We start from the raw sequence: 22,127 nt of genomic DNA on the forward strand, positions 1-22,127 counted from the left end.
ATAGCTTCGTGAATACTTCCTGGATTTTCTCCTGTACGGATAAAATGATATATTCTGTCTAGATGTTCCTTCATGTCGGGCAGGGTGGCCAAAAAGTTGGCAACCCGTCTTAAACGTACTGAATATAATATCATGTGACCTTCGCCTGGAACTGGATCATATATGCAGTCAGTAAGAAGTCGCTTGAGGTCTGCGTATGTAGCCACTTTTGGCGTGCGCTGTAACGCTGCTTCTCGCGGCGTCAGTCGTCCTACTTGAGGCGGGGTGATAGGAGCACCTCCCCCCGCACCTCCTGAACTGGAATCGTCAGTTAATACTGTACGTGCTGGTAGAGTGACTGGCAAAACGGGCACACCTAATGTGGGCTGGTCCGGGGGTACTGGCACATTAACATGGTCCCCGGGACCAGTGGCTGGAGGAACAGGAATTACATTAACAGGGTGCTGAGGGTGAGCAGGCGGAATAGGATTTGCATATGCTGGGACTGTATCGTCCAAGTAGGACGAAAGAAAAATTTCAGCTGCAGTCGGTTTATGACGTAACTTAATCGGGACCAATGGTGGCGGTAAATTACAGGGTGCTTCCGGGGTTGCCTTTGGCAAGCCCTCGGCAAGAAGAGGATACATCCCTTTAATAAGGGCATTTCTCTGTCTGTCCGACTGTTCTGCTCTAACTCGTTCACCTTCTTCTAGTAATTCCCTTTCTTGGGCTTTTTCTGAGGATTCCCTACTTAACTCTGCTTTTCTGAATTCTTTTTCGGTTCTTTTATGAGATTCTTTGCGCCATAACTCGATGGCATCTTTCTGGGACTGTCTGGCTTTCTTTTTCCATAATGCTTCTTCTACTCGCATGATGCACTCGGCATCCCATGTACCTGTTACAGGCCATCTATATTTCTCTTCAAGATCCTTTGTGTAATCCACCCATAAGTCTAGATATAATATGGCATCTAAGCCATGCTTGTGATACATAAAATGTCCAGGACTGTCCCTAGGAGGGACAGGAACTGATTCTTCGAGTAACCCTTTTCTGGTTTTGATCTGACGTAATTTCGAAAACAGAGGCATAATCGGATCTTACTTGAACTAAACACAATACACAATAATCACAGTAATGAAATGGCAAACAAATCACTCATACCACGACATAGAAATACATTAATAACAGTTCAAACAGAATACTACCTGATACACTGAAAACATAATACTTGAATTTCTCGAGAACGGACTTACTAGAATTACTGGATGCACTGCTAAAACAGTACAGAACATACCGGTCTCGTAAAGAGACACGTCATACCGTATCCACCTAGGTGGACACGTCGGACTGGATCTGTGTACCCAAACCCATCGGACCAGGGACAAACTAATGAACCTGTCTAGATACTCCCCCAGCAACGGTACTCACCGGGAAGCAGAACTTGAAGGCCTTGGACTGGACTGGACTGCTACGACGTCTGGTTACTACGCATGCGCTTCGGACCTCGGACTCCGGTTACAGGTGGGCCTCCGGATACCTCGGACCTTGCTCTCTCGGCTTGGGCTCTGGTCGGGACGAACCGCATTCCTCACCGCCTCGTCTGGATGCCGGACCGCAGTCTCCGTCTCCTCCGTGGGCCTGAGGGAGACTTGATGAAGCAGAAATATCTGCACGTGCACGGTAGAGTTCCGTCACGGCTGTAGAAGGGTCAGGGGGCCTGCGTTACATCGCCGGCGCGTGGGGAAGGGGCTCGTCCCTATTCGGGCGCCATTATGTGGTAAATAAATAATTAATTACCGTTACTATTTTTGAATACATTAATGAAAACAGATAGCTCAATAAATAAGAGGCAAGATCCGTGGAATCTGAGTCTAACAGGCTTTAATCAGGCACAAGGGAAGGGACAGGATCGGAACAGCCTGAAATAGAATGGCATGGACTGGCAGCTGCAACGTCTCATTAACAGTACATGGTACATATAGTAAAACATTATAATTGCATTACATACAGTAGGCGTAACAAGTGACAAACGTAAGATAAGAACACATGGGCGTGAAAAGAAGGCGTGCACATAGACATGTGATGAGAACGTCACAGAAGTGTCATGAAAGTGGGTGGATACATGGAGGGGGCTACCTGGGCAGCTGGAACCTTTAACCTAGTGGTGCGCGCAAACGGGCTATGACGTGTGACTGGGAGAACTGTGGGCTCTGACTTCTGCACTAGAAGAGGAGACTAAAGTCTGCGATGTCAGGACGACATGTACCTATAGCATATCTGGTATCTGGTGTTTGGAGTACATGTTGATAGAATCTAAAAGTTATCAGAGCAAAGGCTACTGGACACTAAGACTGGTGCATGCATATATTCTTCGTGTATTGCGTGTGCTATGAATCTTCTATGGATATTAATTCAGTAATTCTCTTGCATGGAGACAGAAAGACTAGACTATAACTGGAGATGTTTATGCGGTTCGTTAGCTTAGGAATGTGAAGACTGAGAGCTGAACTGATAACTAGAGGCATAACATATTCTTGGCAGACAGGCAGGCAGAGCCAGGCCGGGCACTGCGCTGCGCGGCAGGAAGTAAGCGAAGGGTCAGGGATGCAGGTGGGGGCTGCATCGCTCCTCGGAGTGGTTTCAGGAGACTGGAGCTTGAATCTGGTGCTCAGGCCCTTTGAGGCCTAGAAACGGGGACAATTCGATGAATTAACGTGCATAATGTAAAACGTTGGCAACATAGGCCTAATACTCGTTGCTTTCACGAGAACTGGATACTAGCATACTAAAGTTGGACACAACTATAATTGCGTCTTTAATCGATCATAGGGGGACATATGCATATCGATCATGCACATATAACATAGGATGTGGAACACGTAGGCACACATGACAAGGCAAAATTCAATTTTCCTCAGTGAGTGCAGAGTAGTGAGTAGTGAGTGCAGAGTAGTGAATAGTGAGTGCAGAGTAGTGAATAGTGAGTGCAGAGTAGTGAGTGCAGAGTAGTGAGTGCAGAGTAGTGAGTGCAGAGTAGTGAGTGCAGAGTAGTGAGTGCAGAGTAGTGAGTAGTGAGTAGTGAGTGCAGAGTAGTGAGTGCAGAGTAGTGAGTGCAGAGTAGTGAGTGCAGAGTAGTGAGTGCAGAGTAGTGAGTGCAGAGTAGTGAGTAGTGAGTAGTGAGTGCAGAGTAGTGAGTGCAGAGTAGTGAGTAGTGAGTGCAGAGTAGTGGGTGCAGAGTAGTGAGTGCAGAGTAGTGAGTGCAGAGTAGTGAGTGCAGAGTAGTGAGTGCAGAGTAGTGAGTGCAGAGTAGTGAGTGCAGAGTAGTGAGTGCAGAGTAGTGAGTGCAGAGTAGTGAGTGCAGAGTAGTGAGTGCAGAGTAGTGAGTGCAGAGTAGTGAGTGCAGAGTAGTGAGTGCAGAGTAGTGAGTGCAGAGTAGTGAGTGCAGAGTAGTGAGTGCAGAGTAGTGAGTGCAGAGTAGTGAGTGCAGAGTAGTGAGTGCAGAGTAGTGAGTAGTGAGTAGTGAGTGCAGAGTAGTGAGTGCAGAGTAGTGAGTAGTGAGTGCAGAGTAGTGGGTGCAAAGTAGTGAGTGCAGAGTAGTGAGTGCAGAGTAGTGAGTGCAGAGTAGTGAGTGCAGAGTAGTGAGTGCAGAGTAGTGAGTGCAGAGTAGTGAGTGCAGAGTAGTGAGTGCAGAGTAGTGAGTGCAGAGTAGTGAGTGCAGAGTAGTGAGTGCAGAGTAGTGAGTGCAGAGTAGTGAGTGCAGAGTACTGAGCTGCCTCAAGTGAAGTACTCTGGTACCCAAGGATGACTAGCAAACAATATTATTCACAACGTTGCTTACTATTCAGCAACATTTGACAGTTTGCAAATCATCTTTATACAACAATTCAGAGTTTGATAACAAATTAATGTAACACATTGTAATATACAATGCCAATAGCTCAAACTTTAATGCTGCGAGACCTATTGCATTGTAAATGCTTGTTGTAAATTGATACTGCCCAAGGTCCCTATGGCATACCTTTCGGGTTCCCTGGTCTTTGTGAAAACATCATTTTAAAAAGGGCGGCCCTCCCGAGCAAGGTCAATGGTAACGATCTCTAGTGTTTCACATCTTGCCGGAATCTCCTGAGTGGCACCATGAGGTTTTCTTCCATAAAGTGTGTGGGCTGAGGCGTAATATACAGACAGATATCTAAACCCTCTGGTCGCTATTTGGAGGTCACAGCCCAGCGGGAGGTGTGGCGGGGGGCCATGTAATACGTATAAGAGTGATTTTGTCCGGTTTATAGTGCATCCTGAGACTTTTCCGTATGAGGCGCAGATGTCAAACAGGCTAATAATGGATCGCTCCGAGGATGCCAAATATAGCAGCACGTCGTCCGCATAAAGCGAAATACGGTCTACCCATCCCATGGTCCATCGCAATCCTCGGATAACCAGGTCTTGCCTTATCCACGCCGCCAGCGGTTCTAATATCAATGCAAATAGGAGCGGTAACAGAGGGCAGCCCTGCCTAGTACCTCTCCATAGTGGGAATTAATCGGATATTCGGCCGTTCGCTACTACTTGTGCCAGGGGTTTAGTAAATAACAATTGGATCCATGCGCAGAACTTGGGGCCAAAACCCATACACTGAAGGTCCGCGTTGCATTTCAGATTTGAAGCAAGACGTTTTGATGTCTTTATTTTTCAGCAACCTCAGGTGCTATTGTAGTGCCATCATTATAATACCAGCTGGGATATGAAACAAACGAATTCCATGATGTGAAACTTAATATTTTTCAGACTGCCTGTGAGTGCTTTGAGCTGCAGACATCAGGTCAATCCTAAAGGCTGGCGTCCACGGTTCAGGTGTTTTAGTCCTGGCACACTCCATATTTATTTATTTATTTTTATTTATGACATGTATAGAGCGCCTGACTCACCCCAGATGGGGTATCTCCGTGCTAAGGACAACTAGCAAAACAACACAGTGGAAACAAGATGTGTTAGAAAAGCTGAGTCTTGAGCTTTTGCCTAAATGACAAATAATTAGCCTCTTGACGAAGTTCCAAAGGCAATTGATTCCATAGTTTAGGAGCTATGTGAGAAAAGGATTTTCCTCCTAATCTGGTTTGCTTAATTCGGGGAACAACAAGCAAACTTTTCCCCTCAGAGCGAAGTGTACGCGTTGGAATATATTTAACTAGTTTTTCAGCTAATTATATAGGGCCCATATGATTAAGACCGTTAACCCCTTCCACTCTCATGACGAGCTCAGCTCGTCATGAGTTACGCCTGTCGTACGCTCATGACGAGCTGAGCTCGTCATGAACCGCGGCTTTTTAAAAAAGTCAGCGCACAGCGGGAAAACTTGCAGCGCGCATGGGGTTAAACACCAAGCAACACATTTTGAAGTGTATTATCTTCCGAATAGGAAGCCAACGTAGGCTATGTAGTAAGGGAAGAGAAGGGGCATGATAGGGAGCACTGGTCACCAGGCGTGCAGCAGTGTTCTGCACTACCTGCAGACTTTGTAGATCAGAATCCTTAGCGGAGATTAACAAAACGTTGCTATAATCCAAGCGACTGAGAACTAGTGCATTGATTAATGTTTTCCGCATATCCATAGGAAGAAAATGAAAAATCTTCCAAAGTAAACTCAGCGCATAGAAACAAGATCTCTTGACAGTTGCAAAATGACCCTCCAAGTCAAGATCTCGATTTACTAGCACCCCAAGATTTTTAACCACTGTCTTTGGTATAGGGGCTACACCGAATTCTTCAGGCCACCAACAAGGAGACCATCTAGTAATAGCATCCTTAAAAAGCACGATTTCTGTTTTTCCTGCGTTTAATTGCAAGAAATTACTCTTCATCCAGGAGGTTATTGTTTTCATGCCTTCCAAAAACACATTCTGAACATTGGGGGTGTATTTGTTGTATGTACAGATCAGTTGCGTGTCATCCGCATAGGGAATTGGGAGAAACCCAATTTTCCTAAGCAGAGCAGCTAAAGGGGCGACATATACATTAAATAGAGGCGGGCTAAGGCAAGAGCCCTGCGGCACCCCTTTTGTGACATGACTGATCTTTGATTGAAATGGGCCCAGATTCACTATTTGTGTCTGTTAGAAAGTCTAGGATCCAGCTCAAAGCAGAGTTCTGGACCCCCTATGGAGCGAAGTCTGTCCACTAGGATTTGATGAGATATAGTATCGAATGCGGCAGATAGGTCAAGCAGTACCAAAATTACTGCCTGACCTGCATCCGCCAGCATTCTTATATCATCAGTTATCTTCCCCAGAGCCAGTTCGGTACTATGTCTGGGCCGAAAACCAGACTGAGAATAGTCCAAACAGTTGGTAAACTCCAGATAGGCCGAAAGATGGGTGTTAACATGTTTCTCCAACAATTTACTATATAGAGGTAACAAAGAGATAGGACGATAGTTGGTTATGATGTCCGAAGCCAATTTAGTGTTTTTCCGATAGAGCATAATTTGAGCAACTTTCCAATCATTGGGAAGTTTACCTTCTTTAATGGAGTGATTAAGGATGGAACAAAGAGGCTCTGCCAATTCCACTGCTAGCTTTTTAGCAAATTTAGCAGGAATTAGGTCAGTTGGTGAGCCAGATTTTGCAGATCTTAATAAAAGTTCCGTATCCTAGGCTATCAGCAGTGGAAATTCTTTAAGAGTACCTTGTCCAGACAACTCAGGAAATTGGATAGTACCAACATCATCCTTTTGATTGGCAGAGGAGGTTATGTTGTTATATATATCCTCTATTTTTTGAGAGAAGTAATCTGAGATTTTATCACAGAGAGATTGAGTAAGTTCCTCTTCTGTATCAAGGGCTTTAGGATTGACAAAAGTGTTAAGAATATGAAAAAGCATTTTAGAGGAGTAGCCTGATTGTTCTAACTGCGCAGTGAATTGGTGTTTGCGAGCAGATTTTACATTTTTATGGTATTTGAGCAAAGCCACTTTATAACGTTCTTTGCTTAAGGAATCCTTGGTGCGCCGCCATTTGCGTTCAAGTTTTTTACAATTTCTCTTCGCCGTCCTAAGCTCAGTTGTATACCATACGGTCTGAATGAGACTAGAAACAGTGTTAGACGTTTTTTCCAGAATTAAAGCATCCAAGGAAATTTTTGTGAGGTTATGAAAAATCTCATAGTGGCTATCCTCTGTGTCTAGGCCAGATTTCTGCTCATTCCAAGTGAGCATTTCTCCATATTTGTTAGGGGATAATTTATGCCAGTGTCTAAAGGTCCTGGTGCTCGGGGCTTTCTTTACTACCCGTTTCCTTGAGTTTAGAAGGTCAAAAGAGACCATAGAGTGGTCAGACCATATGAGCGGATCAGTGGGAGGTTATTGATAAATTAATCCACTTGGCTCAATCAGGATTCATGCCACCCTGCTCCACATGACCATCAGAGTAGGCTCTCTAGGTGCCTACAGAGAGCTTACACATCCAGGAGCCGGCAGCTGGAGTCAACTTAAAAGCATCTGACTCAGGGATACGTGTGGTGAAGGGGAATATGCCAGATTCAATGCGTGGTTCACATGGTCTCTGTTATGTGCCTATGTATGTCAGTAATTCGCTCATGCGATCGTACTTCCTGGTTCGTACTAGGGTGAAATTCAACAAAATGTGATGTAAAAAAAAGCCTTCAACTGGCTGGAATGGCTTCTCCTCCGTGTGATCCTCAGGAAAATAGGATTTCGCCCAAGTTTTGCATCTTCGATATCACTATTATACACAGAACCCAAAGCAAGAGTTAGGGCTAAAGGGGCAACCTCGAAGAATTCTCTTTTAGATTAAGGACAAGGTTGGATTGCCCTCTCTATCTCCTGTTTGCACTGGTGCTCGAACCATAGGCGAAATATCTGTGGTATGTAGAACTATTTATTTTTTCAAAGAAAACTTGAAGTTTGGCCAATTTTTAAACAGCCGTAGAACGCAGTCGGAAGCTTCCAATATCACTGTTGTGAAGGGCGGCACTTTCCAGGGTGCTTGCTTTACCAAGGTTTTTACATATACTGCAGATACCGCCTTTGAGATTCAGAGGCTTATTTCACTAAGGGGGATAGTCTAATTAGAGCCTTACTCAGGCATAGGGGTCCCCCAAAAACAGCACAATGTGCAGGGCTATGTAGAGTGTTAGAAATGAGACCCCCGGCTGGCCAGGGCTTGCGCCAAAGTCAGTCGGAGACCACCACTCCCAAGTCAGGGCAAGGGAGTTACACGCCAAGATAACCCCTGCTCACCCTCTAGGTAACGTGGCGCGAGCAGCAAGGCTAAACTTGGAGGCGATGTGAGTTAAGTATTTGCGCACGCACCCCAGCAACAACGCCCAGTACCCACCACAAAGGAAACTCCACACAAGGTTATATAAAAATAGCCTTTGTATTACACCAAAACACATTAGATAAAAACACATACTTAACAATGTGCCAACAGGCACGGGCAGAATTTACAGGGGATATGTACAAGACAGGGCCACCTGGACCACTGTCAGGAATCAGCACTTTTAGAACATAGCACATAGAATGTAGAATGTAAAATCACTGTAGCACAAAATAGCACACAACCAGTAATCACTGGTAACCAGGACCTCACTAGCACCACATGCACTAGGAGAAAAACCACCACCTAAGTATCACAATACCTGTAGGGGTGTACGAACATAACAAATGATGCAATGCATAACATACATTCAGAGGTGTAAGGAAGGAAAACACATGACGCATCAACAATACATTCAGAGGTGCAGAAAATGAACAATTGCGCCAAACTCACTTAAGTCACCACCTGTGACTGTCCCTAGACCAACTGGCCTCTCTAGGGCTAGGATGCCCTGTGTCCAAAGTCAGGGGCCTAAACGGAGCAGTTGCCCACAAAGTGCTGGACAACTGGTGCAACTAAGGATGGGCCAACGTGGGAGCCTCGCAGGCTCTGAATAAACAAATGGCCCCTGAGCCTCTCTGGGCTCCTGCAAGAATGGCACTCAAGAGCCTCTCTGGCTCTTAAATAAATATGGCGCTGTGAGCCTCTCAGGGCTGTCGACACTGGGGCGCCTTGGGGGAGCCTCTCAGGGCTTAAGAATAAGGATGCGCCCCTCGTTGGAGTCCCTCCTGGACTCAAGACAAATAAATGCCCCCTCGAGCCTTTCAGGCTCACACACGAAATGGGCCATGTGGAGCCTCTCAGGGCTCAGAACATCAAGCAATGCCCCGAAGAGCCTCGTGGCTCACAAACAGAAAATGCCCCTGAGCCTCGCAGGCTCTGAACACCGGAGGGGGGGGGGGCACGGGCACCGACAATGTGCCCCGACAAGGTAGAGCCTCTCCGGCTCTAAACAAATGCCCCCTGAGCCTTCGCTTGCCCGTGCACACTCACCGGGCTCTCAGGCGGAGGCTCCTCGGTTCTTCTGGCTCTGCTCCCGTCGGGCAGGGAACTCTTCTCTTTCGTGCTCCGCCCGGGGCACACGTCCAGTCTCCTTGGCAGGCTCACCTCTGCAGCAGCGCGGGGCTCCTCTTCACACGGGGAGCCTCGAGGACACGGCCGGCTGCTTCCTTCGTCTCCTGCCTGGCCCCGTCACGCTGCACTCCGCCTGACTTCCGCTTCGGGGCCGCCAATGGCAGCGCGGCCCTAGGGGTGTGGAGGCGGGACTTCCGGGTCGCCGTAGGCAGTGCGGCGGCCCGGCCGGGTCTCCTGGGCTGCGGCGGTGAAGTCCCTCTTAACAATCCCTCGGGGGCAATGCCGGGTGGGCACCGGCTCTTCGATGCAGATAATAAACGAGGCGGGCACTCGTAGATAAATAACTAACGCAGCCAAAGAGGGGCAATGCGCCTAAAATCGGTAAAACGTGTCAAATGCCGGGTGGGCACCGGCTTTTACAAATAAAGTGCTCCCCAAGCGCCACAAGCCACAAAAATAGTGCTCTAAAGCGCTAGAGCAAGCGCTCCCAGGCGCTAGGAGCAATCTGCAAGCGCTTCCAAGCGCTAGGAGGCAATACCAGCACTTACCAGCACTAGAGGACAGCACAAGTCCAGAGAAAGTACTTCAGCAAGGCAGGGGGGCAAGGCTGGGCCCAGAGCCAGCTCACTGGGTCTCCAGGCAGGGACACAGTCCAAGTGGCGGTCCTCTGGCCCAGCAGCAGCCCCCTCAGGCAGGATCCTGGAAGAGAACAACCTCTGTGGGGACACAGCCCCATTTTTATACAGTACATCCTTTGTCTGTAGGTGCAGGGTGGGGGCAGAACCAGTCGCAGCTGGTCTGTGAGCACTGCTGATGGGCTCAACCACCCTCTCTATTCACTGGCAGGGCTAGGGTCGTTAGACGCACCACAGGGGGGCGGAGCCAGCATTGTCAGGGGAAAACCCAGCCTCATTCAGGACACAGGTACACTCCTCCCCAGCCATCAGCATGCTAATCTCCCACTCACCACCGGGCAGACCCATCCAGACTTCCTGGAGCCTGGCATGCCAGCCAGCTCCAGCCAATCACACGCCAGCACCCTCACAGCGCACGTACAGCCATGTCTATGAATGTCACTTCCCCACTAGACACATACATGCCGCTTACATCATCTCGCAGCATTCACTCTCACGAGTTCGCACATACTAAACTCGAGCCCGCACTCCCCACGCATCAGGAACTACCAGGGACACAGACATTCCCCATGCATTCCTATGGGAGGGCAGGCCTAGCTCATCACATGCACTCAAAGTGCGCACGCACTTTCCACTGGGACACAGTGAAAGTGCGCAGAACCCAAAAAATCACCATCACCGGGTCACCATTACAAGCAAAAAGTCTAGGGGTGAACCTGCCATAAGGGCCAAGTCCAACACAACCCCCTTCCAGCCAAAACGCAGGGGAGAACAATCACCACCGTGATGGACTTCCCCGCTTGGGGCGATAGAACACGAACGCGGGCCCGCAACGGCAGGGACACCCTCCTGTTCTATGCCACGGTGAACCCATGGGATTCCTTCTCACCACACTGTCTGGACCAACTGGGCTACCCCACTGGTACTCCCGAGTTGTCCGCGGCCAGGACCAGGCCCTGGGCCACCCAGGTGCCACTGGTCCTTGCCTATTCGCATAGCGGGGGGTAGTAACCCCTGGCACATAGTAGCCATTTTCCACTCTTCCTGTCTGCAAGACAGGACTAGACTGCCACTGGTTCTCCAGCCTAGGGTCTACAACCTCAGGCGGACCAGGAGTCTCAGGGAAGGCTCTCCTCCCCTTACCTCTTCTCCTAGGGTTCCTCCTCCTCCGGCGAGGGGTACACCTAGAATGCCATTCCAACCCAGGGTTTAACCCCTCAGGTTGCACCGTGGTCAGAGGTGGGCTCTACCACCCTCTGCACCCCCTTCCAGAGGTCTGCCCTCTCCCAACTGGAGAAGTTCCTCTGGAAGAAGAACCGGTCAGGACACTGGTTACAGTCGTCCTACCCTTCAGGTCAGGCTGACCCTGAACCTGGCCTTCCAACCTCTGGTCTAAAACCTTCGGTGGAACAATTGCCTGGCACTCCAGGACTTCTGGGGATTCACACACAATCCCCCTGAGGCTATCAAATGACACATCTGTTGTGTGACTGTCTGTCTGGCGCAGATCTCCCGTCCCCTGTCCACCTGACAGTGCGTGACGATCCCCCAGACCAGAAGTGGCGCCACCCGGGTCCCCCCCAAGAAGATCTAGCCCAACTGGCTAGTCCCTGGTCCACTGGTGCATCGACTGGGAAACTCATCCCCCAATCACTCCTCACGCTGGACTCCTGTACCCTCCCTACCGGAGCGGTACTGCCAACCTCTAGAACCACAGGAGCTCTGGTTACAGACGCTCCAGGTCCTCTACTCACTGGGAGATCTTCCTCAAAAGGACTAACAGGACAGCCTAGGTCCCCAACCTGGTGTTCCTTACAGAAACAATCCAAGTCCTGAGGCAGGGCTTCGGGCGTCTGGGGAACCTCGGTCTCCCACTCACTCCTGCTCCACTGAGCCAGGCAGTGAGCCCCTACACCCTCCTCGCTATCCTGGGACCTAGCTGGGCTACACTGAGCCTCTTCCACCACGCTGGCCTGGAAGATACCTGAACCACTACTGTTGGAGTCACTCACCAATGACTCTAGAGAACCTCTAGCAATCTCCAAGCGGTCGGCTTCCCTTGCCAGTAACCCTGGATCAGTAAATCCAACTTGCAACAGGTGTTGGCGCAACTCTGGCGAACAACCACTGAGCAGGTGCTCTTTGAGAATCATACCAAACAGTATGTCATAATAGAGTCCGTGTGAACCCATATCCAATCAGACAGTGTTCCATAACATTCATCCACAAACTCCTCCCACGACTGGTGAGACAGTTTCCTACTGCCCCTGAATTTCAACCTATACTCCTCTTACTGGGAAACAGGTACCAGACTGGGGGAACTGGGACTGGGATTTCCTACACTGAAATCTAAATAGCTGCCACCACTGGACCCAACCCGCCCTGGGGAGTCCAGAAAATTAAAACTGCGCGCAGGGGATAGTCTACCCTCCAGAGCTACTTTGCCTCTGGTGGAGGCCCTCTCAGCCTCCTCTATCCTTTCCTGCGCTAAGACCCTCTCGGTCTCTAGCTGTTGCTTTCTAACGCCCAACTGTGCCATAGCCTGGGCATGCTCCAACCTGAGCCTCTCTAAAGCCAGCTGGTGCTCCCTTTCTCTCCTCCTATCTTCCAGCTCCTCTGGGGACAGGTAAAGGGATGAGGCGCTGCCTCCTACGCTGGACCCAGCAAGGGACTCCCTATCTATGGGGTCTCTACTCTCTACTGGCGTCCAGGTGCTGTCATCTTCTTCCTCCTCTTCTGAATCTTCAGGGCTCCCCACAGACCCACCACCCTCCTGGTGTGAAGCCCGGGCCCTTTCCTCACTGCGCTCAAGATCCCACTGACCCTTTTGCCATAGGATCAGGCTGCTCCTAAGTTCGGACTGAGTGTCTGACTCATCCACCCCTATGTCTCTCTCTTCACAAAACCTTACCAACTCTCCCATACTGTATCTAAACAGATCACAGAAATCAAAAGCAGGCTCCATTCTGGCAGACGTTCTAGAGAAAAGATTACACAGGGAACCTAGGGGTCTGAGCTTAACAGGAGTACACAATTCACAAAGGTATCAGCAAGCTCTCTACCCCAGAGAACTCACACTCACTTGTCTAGTGCCACACACCATTCATCCACACACAACCCTCCCCTCGGACTGGTAAGGCAGTTTCTATCACCCCTGATTCCTCAACCTGACCACACGTGACACAGGTACCGACTCTGGGCGGGGGACAAATATACTGGACACAATTGCACAATGATACCTTCAGGAGAAGAAAATAATGAACTTAAAAAAAAACCAATCCCCTACAATGTGGTCATCTAAAATGCAGAGTTTTGTAGTGTGGCCAGTTGCCACTGTGGTACAACGCAAACACAAATCCTCTTCCTCACCGCTTGCCGCCAATGTTAGAAATGGGACCCCCGGCTGGCCAGGGCTTGCGCCAAAGTCAGTCAGAGACCACCACTCCCAAGTCAGGGCAAGGGAGTTACACGCCAAGATAACCCCTGCTCACCCTCTAGGTAACGTGGCGCGAGCAGCAAGGCTAAACTTGGAGGCGATGTGAGTTAAGTATTTGCGCACGCACCCCAGCAACAACGCCCAGGACCCACCACAAAGGAAACTCCACACAAGGTTATATAAAAATAGCCTTTGTATTACACCAAAACACATTAGATAAAAACACACACTTTACAATGTGCCAACAGGCACGGGCAGAATTTACAGGGGATATGTACAAGACAGGGCCACCTGGACCACTGTCAGAAATCAGCACTTTTAGAACATAGCACATAGAATGTAGAATGTAAAATCACTGTAGCACAAAATAGCACACAACCAGTAATCACTGGTAACCAGGACCTAACTAGCACCACCTGCACTAGGAGAAAAACCACCACCTAAGTATCACAATACCTGTAGGGGTGTAAGAACATAACACATGATGCAATGCATAACATACATTCAGAGGTGTAAGGAAGGAAAACACATGATGCATCAACAATACATTCAGAGGTGCAGAAAATGAACAATTGCGCCAAACTCACTTAAGTCACCACCTGTGACTGTCCCTAGGCCAACTGGCCTCTCTAGGGCTAGGACGCCCTGTGTCCAAAGTCAGGGGCCTACACGGAACAGTTGCCCACAAAGTGCTGGGCAACTGGTGCAACTAAGGATGGGCCAACGTGGGAGCCTCGCAGGCTCTGAATAAACAAATGGTCCCTGAGCCTCTCTGGGCTCCTGCAAGAATGGCACTCAAGAGCCTCTCTGGCTCTTAAATAAATATGGCGCTGTGAGCCTCTCAGGGCTGTCGACACTGGGGCGCCTTGGGGGAGCCTCTCAGGGCTGTCGACACTGGGGGCCTTGGGGGAGCCTCTCAGGGCTCAAGAATAAGGATGCGCCCCTCGTTGGAGTCCCTCCAGGACTCAAGCCAAATAAATGCCCCCTCGAGCCTTTCAGGCTCACACACGAAATGGGCCACGTGGAGCCTCTCAGGGCTCAGAACATCAAGCAATGCCCCTAAGAGCCTCGTGGCTCGCAAACAGAAAATGCCCCTGAGCCTCGCAGGCTCTGAACACCGGAGGGGGGGGGGCACGGGCACCGACAATGTGCCCCGACAAGGTAGAGCCTCTCCGGCTCTAAACAAATGCCCCCTGAGCCTTCGCTTGCCCGTGCACACTCACCGGGCTCTCAGGCAGAGGCTCCTCGGTTCTTCTGGCTCTGCTCCCGTCGGGCGGGGAACTCCTCTCTTTCGTGCTCCGCCCGGGGCACACGTCCAGTCTCCTTGGTAGGCTCACCTCTGCAGCAGCGCGGGGCTCCTCTTCACACGGGGAGCCTAGAGGACACGGCCGGCTGCTTCCTTCGTCTCCTGCCTGGCCCCGTCACGCTGCACTCCGCCTGACTTCCGCTTCGGGCCGCCAATGGCAGCGCGGCCCTGGGGGTGTGGAGGCGGGACTTCCGGGTCGCCGTACGCAGAGCGGCGGCCCGGCCGGGTCTCCTGGGCTGCGGCGGTGAAGTCCCTCTTAACAATCACTCGGGGGCAATGCCAGGTGGGCACCGGCTCTTCGATGCAGATAATAAACGAGGCGGGCACTCGTAGATAAATAACTAACGCAGCCAAAGAGGGGCAATGCGCCGAAAATCGGCAAAACGTGTCAAATGCCGTGTGGGCACCGGCTTTTACAAATAAAGCGCTCCCCAAGCGCCACAAGCCACAAAAAAAGCGCTCTAAAGCGCTAGAGCAGAATAAAAGCGCTCCCAGGCGCTAGGAGGAATCTGCAAGCGCTTCCAAGCGCTAGGAGGCAATACCAGCACTTACCAGCGCTAGAGGACAGCACAAGTCCAGAGAAAGTACTTCAGCAAGGCAGGGGCAAGGCTGGGCCCAGAGCCAGCTCACTGGGTCTCCAGGCAGGGAGACAGTCCAAGTGGCGGTCCTCTGGCCCAGCAGCAGCAGCAGCAGCAGCCCCCTCAGGCAGGATCCTGGAAGAGAACAACCTCTGTGGGGACACAGCCCCATTTTTATACAGTAAATCCTTCGTCTGTAGGTGCAGGGTGGGGGCAGAACCAGTCGCAGCTGGTCTGTGAGCACTGCTGATGGGCACAACCACCCTCTCTATTCACTGGCAGGGCTAGGGTCGTTAGACGCACCACAGGGGGGCGGAGCCAGCATTGTCAGGGGAAAACCCAGCCTCATTCAGGACACAGGTACACTCCTCCCCAGCCATCAGCATGCTAATCTCCCACTCACCACCGGGCAGACCCATCCAGACTTCCTGGAGCCTGGCATGCCAGCCAGCTCCAGCCAATCACACGCCAGCACCCTCACAGCACACGTACAGCCATGTCTAGGAATGTCACTTCCCCACTAGACACATACATGCCGCATACATCATCTCGCAGCATTCACTCTCACGAGTTTGCACATACCAAACTCGAGCCCGCACTCCCCACGCATCAGGAACTACCAGGGACACAGACATTCCCCATGCATTCCTACGGGATGGCAGGCCTAGCTCATCACATGCACTCAAAGTGCGCACGCACTTTCCACTGGGACACAGTGAAAGTGCGCAGAACCCAAAAAATCACCATCACCGGGTCACCATTATAAGCAAAAAGTCTAGGGGTGAACCTGCCATAAGGGCCAAGTCCAACATAGAGTAAGTATCGCTCTTCCTTGTTTACATGAATATTACCGAGGTGCCCAAAGAGAAATTTTTTATAATTTCCGTTCTGTGTCCAAACTGAACTGGTGCTGAGTGCAACAGACATGTCCTGGGGCGGAGTGGATACACTGGGACGCTACATGAGGATGGGCGTCCCAGGAAAAATGCATGAAGCCATTCATATATGGCAAAAAGTTGATGGAAAGATGGGCTCAAATGACAAACTCACAATGGACATCCCAGTGTGGGACTCATTTTGTGAGACCTATAGAGTTTGAAGAAATGGTGCCTGTTGGCATATCTTCGAACTAAGGGATACGTGGACCCGGCAAGCACCAAACCCTTTGGGAACTCCAAAGTGAGTTCAAATTATCAGTTAAAATATTACAAATATATTCAGGAAGAACATACCTAAAGACGATGCAGCCATACTGTGAATATACAGCAAAACTCACCTTACAATTTAGAGCTCTGGCGCTTTCATACTACAAGACGCCACCTCGTTAATACACAGAAGGCTGGTTAATAACCTCATTGGAACTTTAGACAGGTTGACAGATAAATGTTATGAAGATTTAAGGGTACTTTAAAGGAAGACTAGAAGAAAGTGTAGCCGTAAAAGGGCAGGCTTTAAACTCATACAATTAATAATACTACACTAAGTCCCTTATAATCCATCACGAATATGGAAAATACGAAGGGCGGAAGCGAGATCGTGAGGGCTATGTACATCCATTCATATGCGTTGGGACTGTCCTAAGATCCAACAAACAACCCTTGTGTGATGATCGTTCGGGGAAACCGGACAATAAGCAGACACACACAATTACTCTTTTGATGGTAGTACAAGGGGACATCGTTAAACTGTTGGGTAGCCAACGGGCATCCACATTGGGTCACTCTGTTCTTGCTTCTAGGAACTCGAACAGCATCCCTATCGAAATCAGCTCCGCGCCAATTCTCCTACAATTCAGAAAAAGCTGATGAAACACCTTTTCAAGGAGCACTACCCCTCATTCATAAGTCTTCCCTTCAACTGCCGCCAAAAACTGTTTCTTACTGGGAGCCAAGCCACCTATTCGAAGCTCCAGAGCTCGGTTTACAATCTTAAAATATCAACACATACACAACACACTGCAGGAAAATACTGTAGAAAGACCAGAAAGACACTGCAGCATGCCCAACTGAGGGGTGTTCAGCTTGGGCTCTGGACAGATGCCTCTCCATTGTACATGATCAACAGTTTTGCCTGGAGATCACCGGAAAGGTGGACAGCTTTACACACAGCTTCACAAAACTATCAGAAGCAGACGGATCTTGCAATAGCATCAACCATGTGCAGACCAATCTCCAGTGTCTGCTGCAAACGCATCAGACCTGCCATATGCAAGTCTTATTGCAAGGTTTAAGATCATTCTTAGCAATTCTTAGATAATTCTGAGCAATTCCAACTATTGAGCATGAGTGCAAACTGCATTGGTTGCAAGGAGACCTAGATTATTGTAAACAAGAGTCTTTCTTGTTCCAGAGTACAACTTCTTGGCCCTCTGACCGCAGTCGGTAAACAAAGGCAGTCCAATGTGACCGCGTTCAATAACCAAATCCTGTGGAGTGGACTGAGCACTCGGTGACCTGGACTCACTAAAAACAGTGATCTGGAGCACTGTCAGCTGAGAGGGAACCGAAAAGAGCTCCTTACTGGACAGAGGATGTCAGTGAACCCATGGAACAACTTGTTCCCAAAAGCTCTGGTATCATGGTTAGGCTCCAGAGACCAACCACATGCTTGCGAGACGCTGAGCACCAGAAGTTTCTTCATTTTTGCAAGCTTGGTTCCCTTTTAACAAATAATAAATAGGAAAACGGATGAAGCAGCAGTGTCGGGTCACTACATCCCAGGCTGTTCGGCTTCACAGCTCCAGTGATGAAGACAAGTGGAGCCACTCCACCCGCCCTAGGGTGTTGTGCTTTCTATTTCCTGAATGCTGAATGACACTGCTGATAGAAACTTTCTAATGTATTTATGTAGATGAATCTGATTTTGTAGAATCCATACCATAGGCATGAATTTGAAGCTATTTGACTGTGAAGTGTGGACAACAGAACCGCCAACTAATTCTGACAATGTTTATTTGGTCAATAAAAGCCGATTCTGCTCTAAATGAAGAACATGGCACGTAGAGACCCTCCTGGTAAAGACAGACCTTGGCCCTAGACATTAAAGCCTACATCATATGGACTGGTGTTTGCCAAATTTCTTGAAAGTGGAGCACTTTGTTTCATAGATCCGCCGCTCCAGGATAGCTTTGGCATCGGGCATCTCATTTCAGTGGTCCACTTTGTGGTTGGCAAATTATACCACTTCTTTGTGTCCCTCTATACCAGCAGCAGGAAGGATTTCAAGCTCAGCCATCACCCTCAATACCAGGGTAGAACTGCCTCTCTGTCTGACCATAAACTCTTGATTACAGGAGGAAGCAGACTTGTCGGGAGGAAACCACTCCTCTGCCAAGTACCATCAAAGGACAGAAACAAGCTTGTTTCCTGTGCTGGCCCCAGACCCGGAAAGTTTCTCCAATATCATGTCCACTTCTATTCTGTATGACACGGGGCACCCCAAGAGCAATTTGCCGCACACCCTCATCGAAAATTAGTTCACACATGTTGTTCTAAACCCGTTAATGTTTCGCTTATCACTTTCTATCAGGCATGCTACCCTCTCGGGGCTCTGTCAGTGATAAATAAACAAACACCACAACTCGCAGATAGTGGTCACAGTAACCTCCACCCACACATACACAACCTCCCCCAGCTCCAATCATAATTTTGATTGTGTTATTTTGTACTTGGTCATCTGGTCAAGTTACAAATAGCCGCTCTGGAAGGGTCAGGCGCCATCACACAAGATCCCTCATATAATACTTTCAAAGTACAGTCACTTACGGAATGCGGCCAGGCCCAGCATTGGCACCAGGAGAGCATAATTCCACTTGTTGGCATCACCTCGGTCACCCCTGGCGTTGGGGTCGATGTTCCAATGAGGAGGGTCATTTAAATTATTCATGAAGATCCGCCCTGGAAGAAACAGGTAGAAGGAAATTGAAAATACACAACCGCTGACTAACAAAAAAAGTTAGCTTAATATCGCTTCGTGCCACAAATTTCCATAATTTTCTGGAGCAATAGCACCCCAGATATCAAATGGGATGTATGACATTACAACGCATGCTTTTACATCGCATGCTTTTACAAGGCGGTTTTTACAACGCATACCATTACAACGCATAGTGCTTTTAGGCGCTGGATAGTGAATTGTTTAATTTACTATTCCAACTCCAGTCCCCGTGGATAGTAGGGAAGGTGTTGGATAGTACATTAAACACATTCCCTATCCTAGAGCGCCCCCCAGCGCAATGCATTGTAATGGTTTGCGTTGTAAAAGTTGCGTCGTAAAGGCACTGCGTGGTAAAAGTTGCGTTGTAAAGGTTGTTTACCATCAAATGTAATATTAGACGAACATCAGCATTCCTATACATGTCACTGTGGACGCACTGCGGAACCATACGAGACTCAGATCTAGCCTTGGCTGGTGGCTCAGTGAACTAATGCAACTGCGCGTAGTGTCTGCGTTCGACTTAGATTCGAATTCCAGAGAGTCCACTCAGCTGTGCATCAATCCAAGCTCAATAAAAGGAGTATCAATGAGTTTGGTAACAAACATCGGTTATTGGTCGTCAAAATACCAAAGGGCTGAACAAGTTCTTTACAAATGCAGATTATGTCAGGATCACTTTAGACTCTACACGACAGAGAATGGTGCATTACACCTCCCGCTCCCTTCTCTGGACTCCAGTGCAAGCCGCAGTAGAAGTCACAGCACTGGACAATGTCAACCAGGCCTTGAGCCTCCAATGTTAGGGAGCTCACACCATGCTGACCCACTGCCGACTCTTTCCACTTTACCTGATACTGTAACAACGGAACGTAGCTCAGTCCGTGAAGGTCCTCAGTGGAAGGATCTCCTGACCGGGTGGATTCTCTAAAGCCACCCTTCAAAGGACTCGGGACAAGCCCTGACCTTTCGGTGGTGGGCTTTACTGCAAGAGAATCTTTACTTATTTCTTAAAAGCAGTAACTCAACCACTGTGTTTCAAACCCATCAAGCTGCCAAGTTTGCATCTGAACCACAGAAGATGAGTGCAATGAGAGAAACATATCCCAGCAAGGTTGCTTTTTTGCAAACAATACCTCTCCCTACTGACAGAGGGTTTAGGAACCCTACAGTGGAAGGAACATTTAGAGCTAAAAGCTCACAACCACCACTAGGTGATGTAACGTTGGCCGGATGTTACTTAAAAACATACCTCATGACACTGTATAAACAACTTTGGTCAGACGTTGCTGGTACCTTTAGGTTTTCTATGTAAAAAACAACTTTGACTGTTCTTTTTATCCACCTATTAAAAAGCCTTGAGTGGTAACAGAACTAACTGGACGCTGAAGTTACAGAGAATTATTTACTGTTCCATACTGTATCGGAGTTTCCCTAGAGTGAGTCTCGACTACTCACCTTTGCTATCGCTGAAGACTTCAGTGGCCTACAGGCACACACCAGATTAACCAATTGGATTGAAACAGTATTAGCAGCTCTGAGACAGCAGTGGCAAAAACAGAGGCCAGACAGGTGCGGTATGATAAATACTCACTGCCCTGGACCCCAAGGAAATGTCTCGTAACATCTAATTTATTTAGGGCCAAAGTTATTGACATGAATGTTGGATTCCTCGGGAGACTGTGCAGTTTTTCAAACTTCTGGATATGACCTAGCAGACGGAGTCTGTGGTTTAATCAAGTGTCAGTCCCAACATCTCAGTTCTAAGAGTCTCCTGAAGTGCATATATCTGAGTTCTGCTCTCAAGGTTGGATTCAGAGCCTTCCACTTATTTGGGCTCAAGGTCCGTCTTGGGTATTTCCCGGTCATGTCGGTTTAGCGAGTGATTCGACACGAGGTAGAAACAGAGGCTCCCGGCTCAGATTTAATGAGACAAGATTCCGCTCATCCCAAGGGCTCCACTTCCAGTCTCCTTTATCTTCCATGCAGAGAACCCAACTCTCCACTCATGGCAGCAAGTGAACGTTTTCAATGCCGGCTCTATGCTGAGTTTCACTTCTGTCAAATAAGAGACTGGAAACAGGTATGTAGCTGGGAAGGTTATTCGATAACACCCCAGAGTGACCTCTCTGACCTGAGCTTACCATCTAACCGGCGGTTACAATCTGAACACCCTTAAAACATACTAATAGGAAATGCCACATACTGAACATCCCTTATAGCAGATCCTCCACCTACAATACATGTTATAAACTGAACTACTCGAACAATGTATGGACTAGCTGACACAGATCTCCTACTCCTGAAGCTCCGTTGTACATTTTTCTCCACTCTTTCTCAGAAATTGCCTGTCTAAACATAGAATATACACTTGAATACATTTTAAAACAAAGGTGCGTCCTGTACAATTCTATACATACTCCTTGAACTTGCAAAATCTTTTTGCCCTCACATTCACACGCTTGTTGCTAACACCTTCATAATCATCATTTTATCTTTCAATTGGAATCTCATTACACGGCACAATCCTGCTTTTATTCCAGTGTGTCATCCATACTTTCACATAATTCCACCTCACTTTGATTAAAATCAAGTATGGAGTTGTCGTTAAAGAATTGTGCCATCTGGGTGAACGCTGCTCATCCATCAGTTTGCCCAGGAAAGGTCCACCTGCAATGGGTCTGTACTCGTTTGGGTCATGTGGATCCAGGTTAGTTTTCGTTAATAATTGACACATGTATGCCTTTTTATTTCTTATGGAAAGAATCCTCCAGTTAACAATATTATTGATGA

The 22,127-nt window shown here is 48.6% G+C and overlaps 1 protein-coding gene across 2 annotated transcripts in view; it reads right to left on the reverse strand.

Annotated features, from left to right (window-relative positions):
- Positions 1-22,127, reverse strand: part of CCDC127 (coiled-coil domain containing 127) — a 110,125-nt gene that overhangs the window by 39,105 nt on the left and 48,893 nt on the right. For both annotated transcript variants that reach the window (XM_078640240.1, XM_078640241.1), the window contains exon 2: positions 19,166-19,297. In XM_078640240.1, the coding sequence (XP_078496366.1) occupies positions 19,166-19,297 (132 nt within the window). The remainder of the gene's footprint in view (positions 1-19,165; positions 19,298-22,127) is intronic.

The sequence above is a fragment of the Lissotriton helveticus genome, chromosome 4_2, assembly GCF_964261635.1.
Source record: "Lissotriton helveticus chromosome 4_2, aLisHel1.1, whole genome shotgun sequence".
Classification (NCBI taxonomy): Eukaryota; Metazoa; Chordata; class Amphibia; order Caudata; family Salamandridae; genus Lissotriton; species Lissotriton helveticus.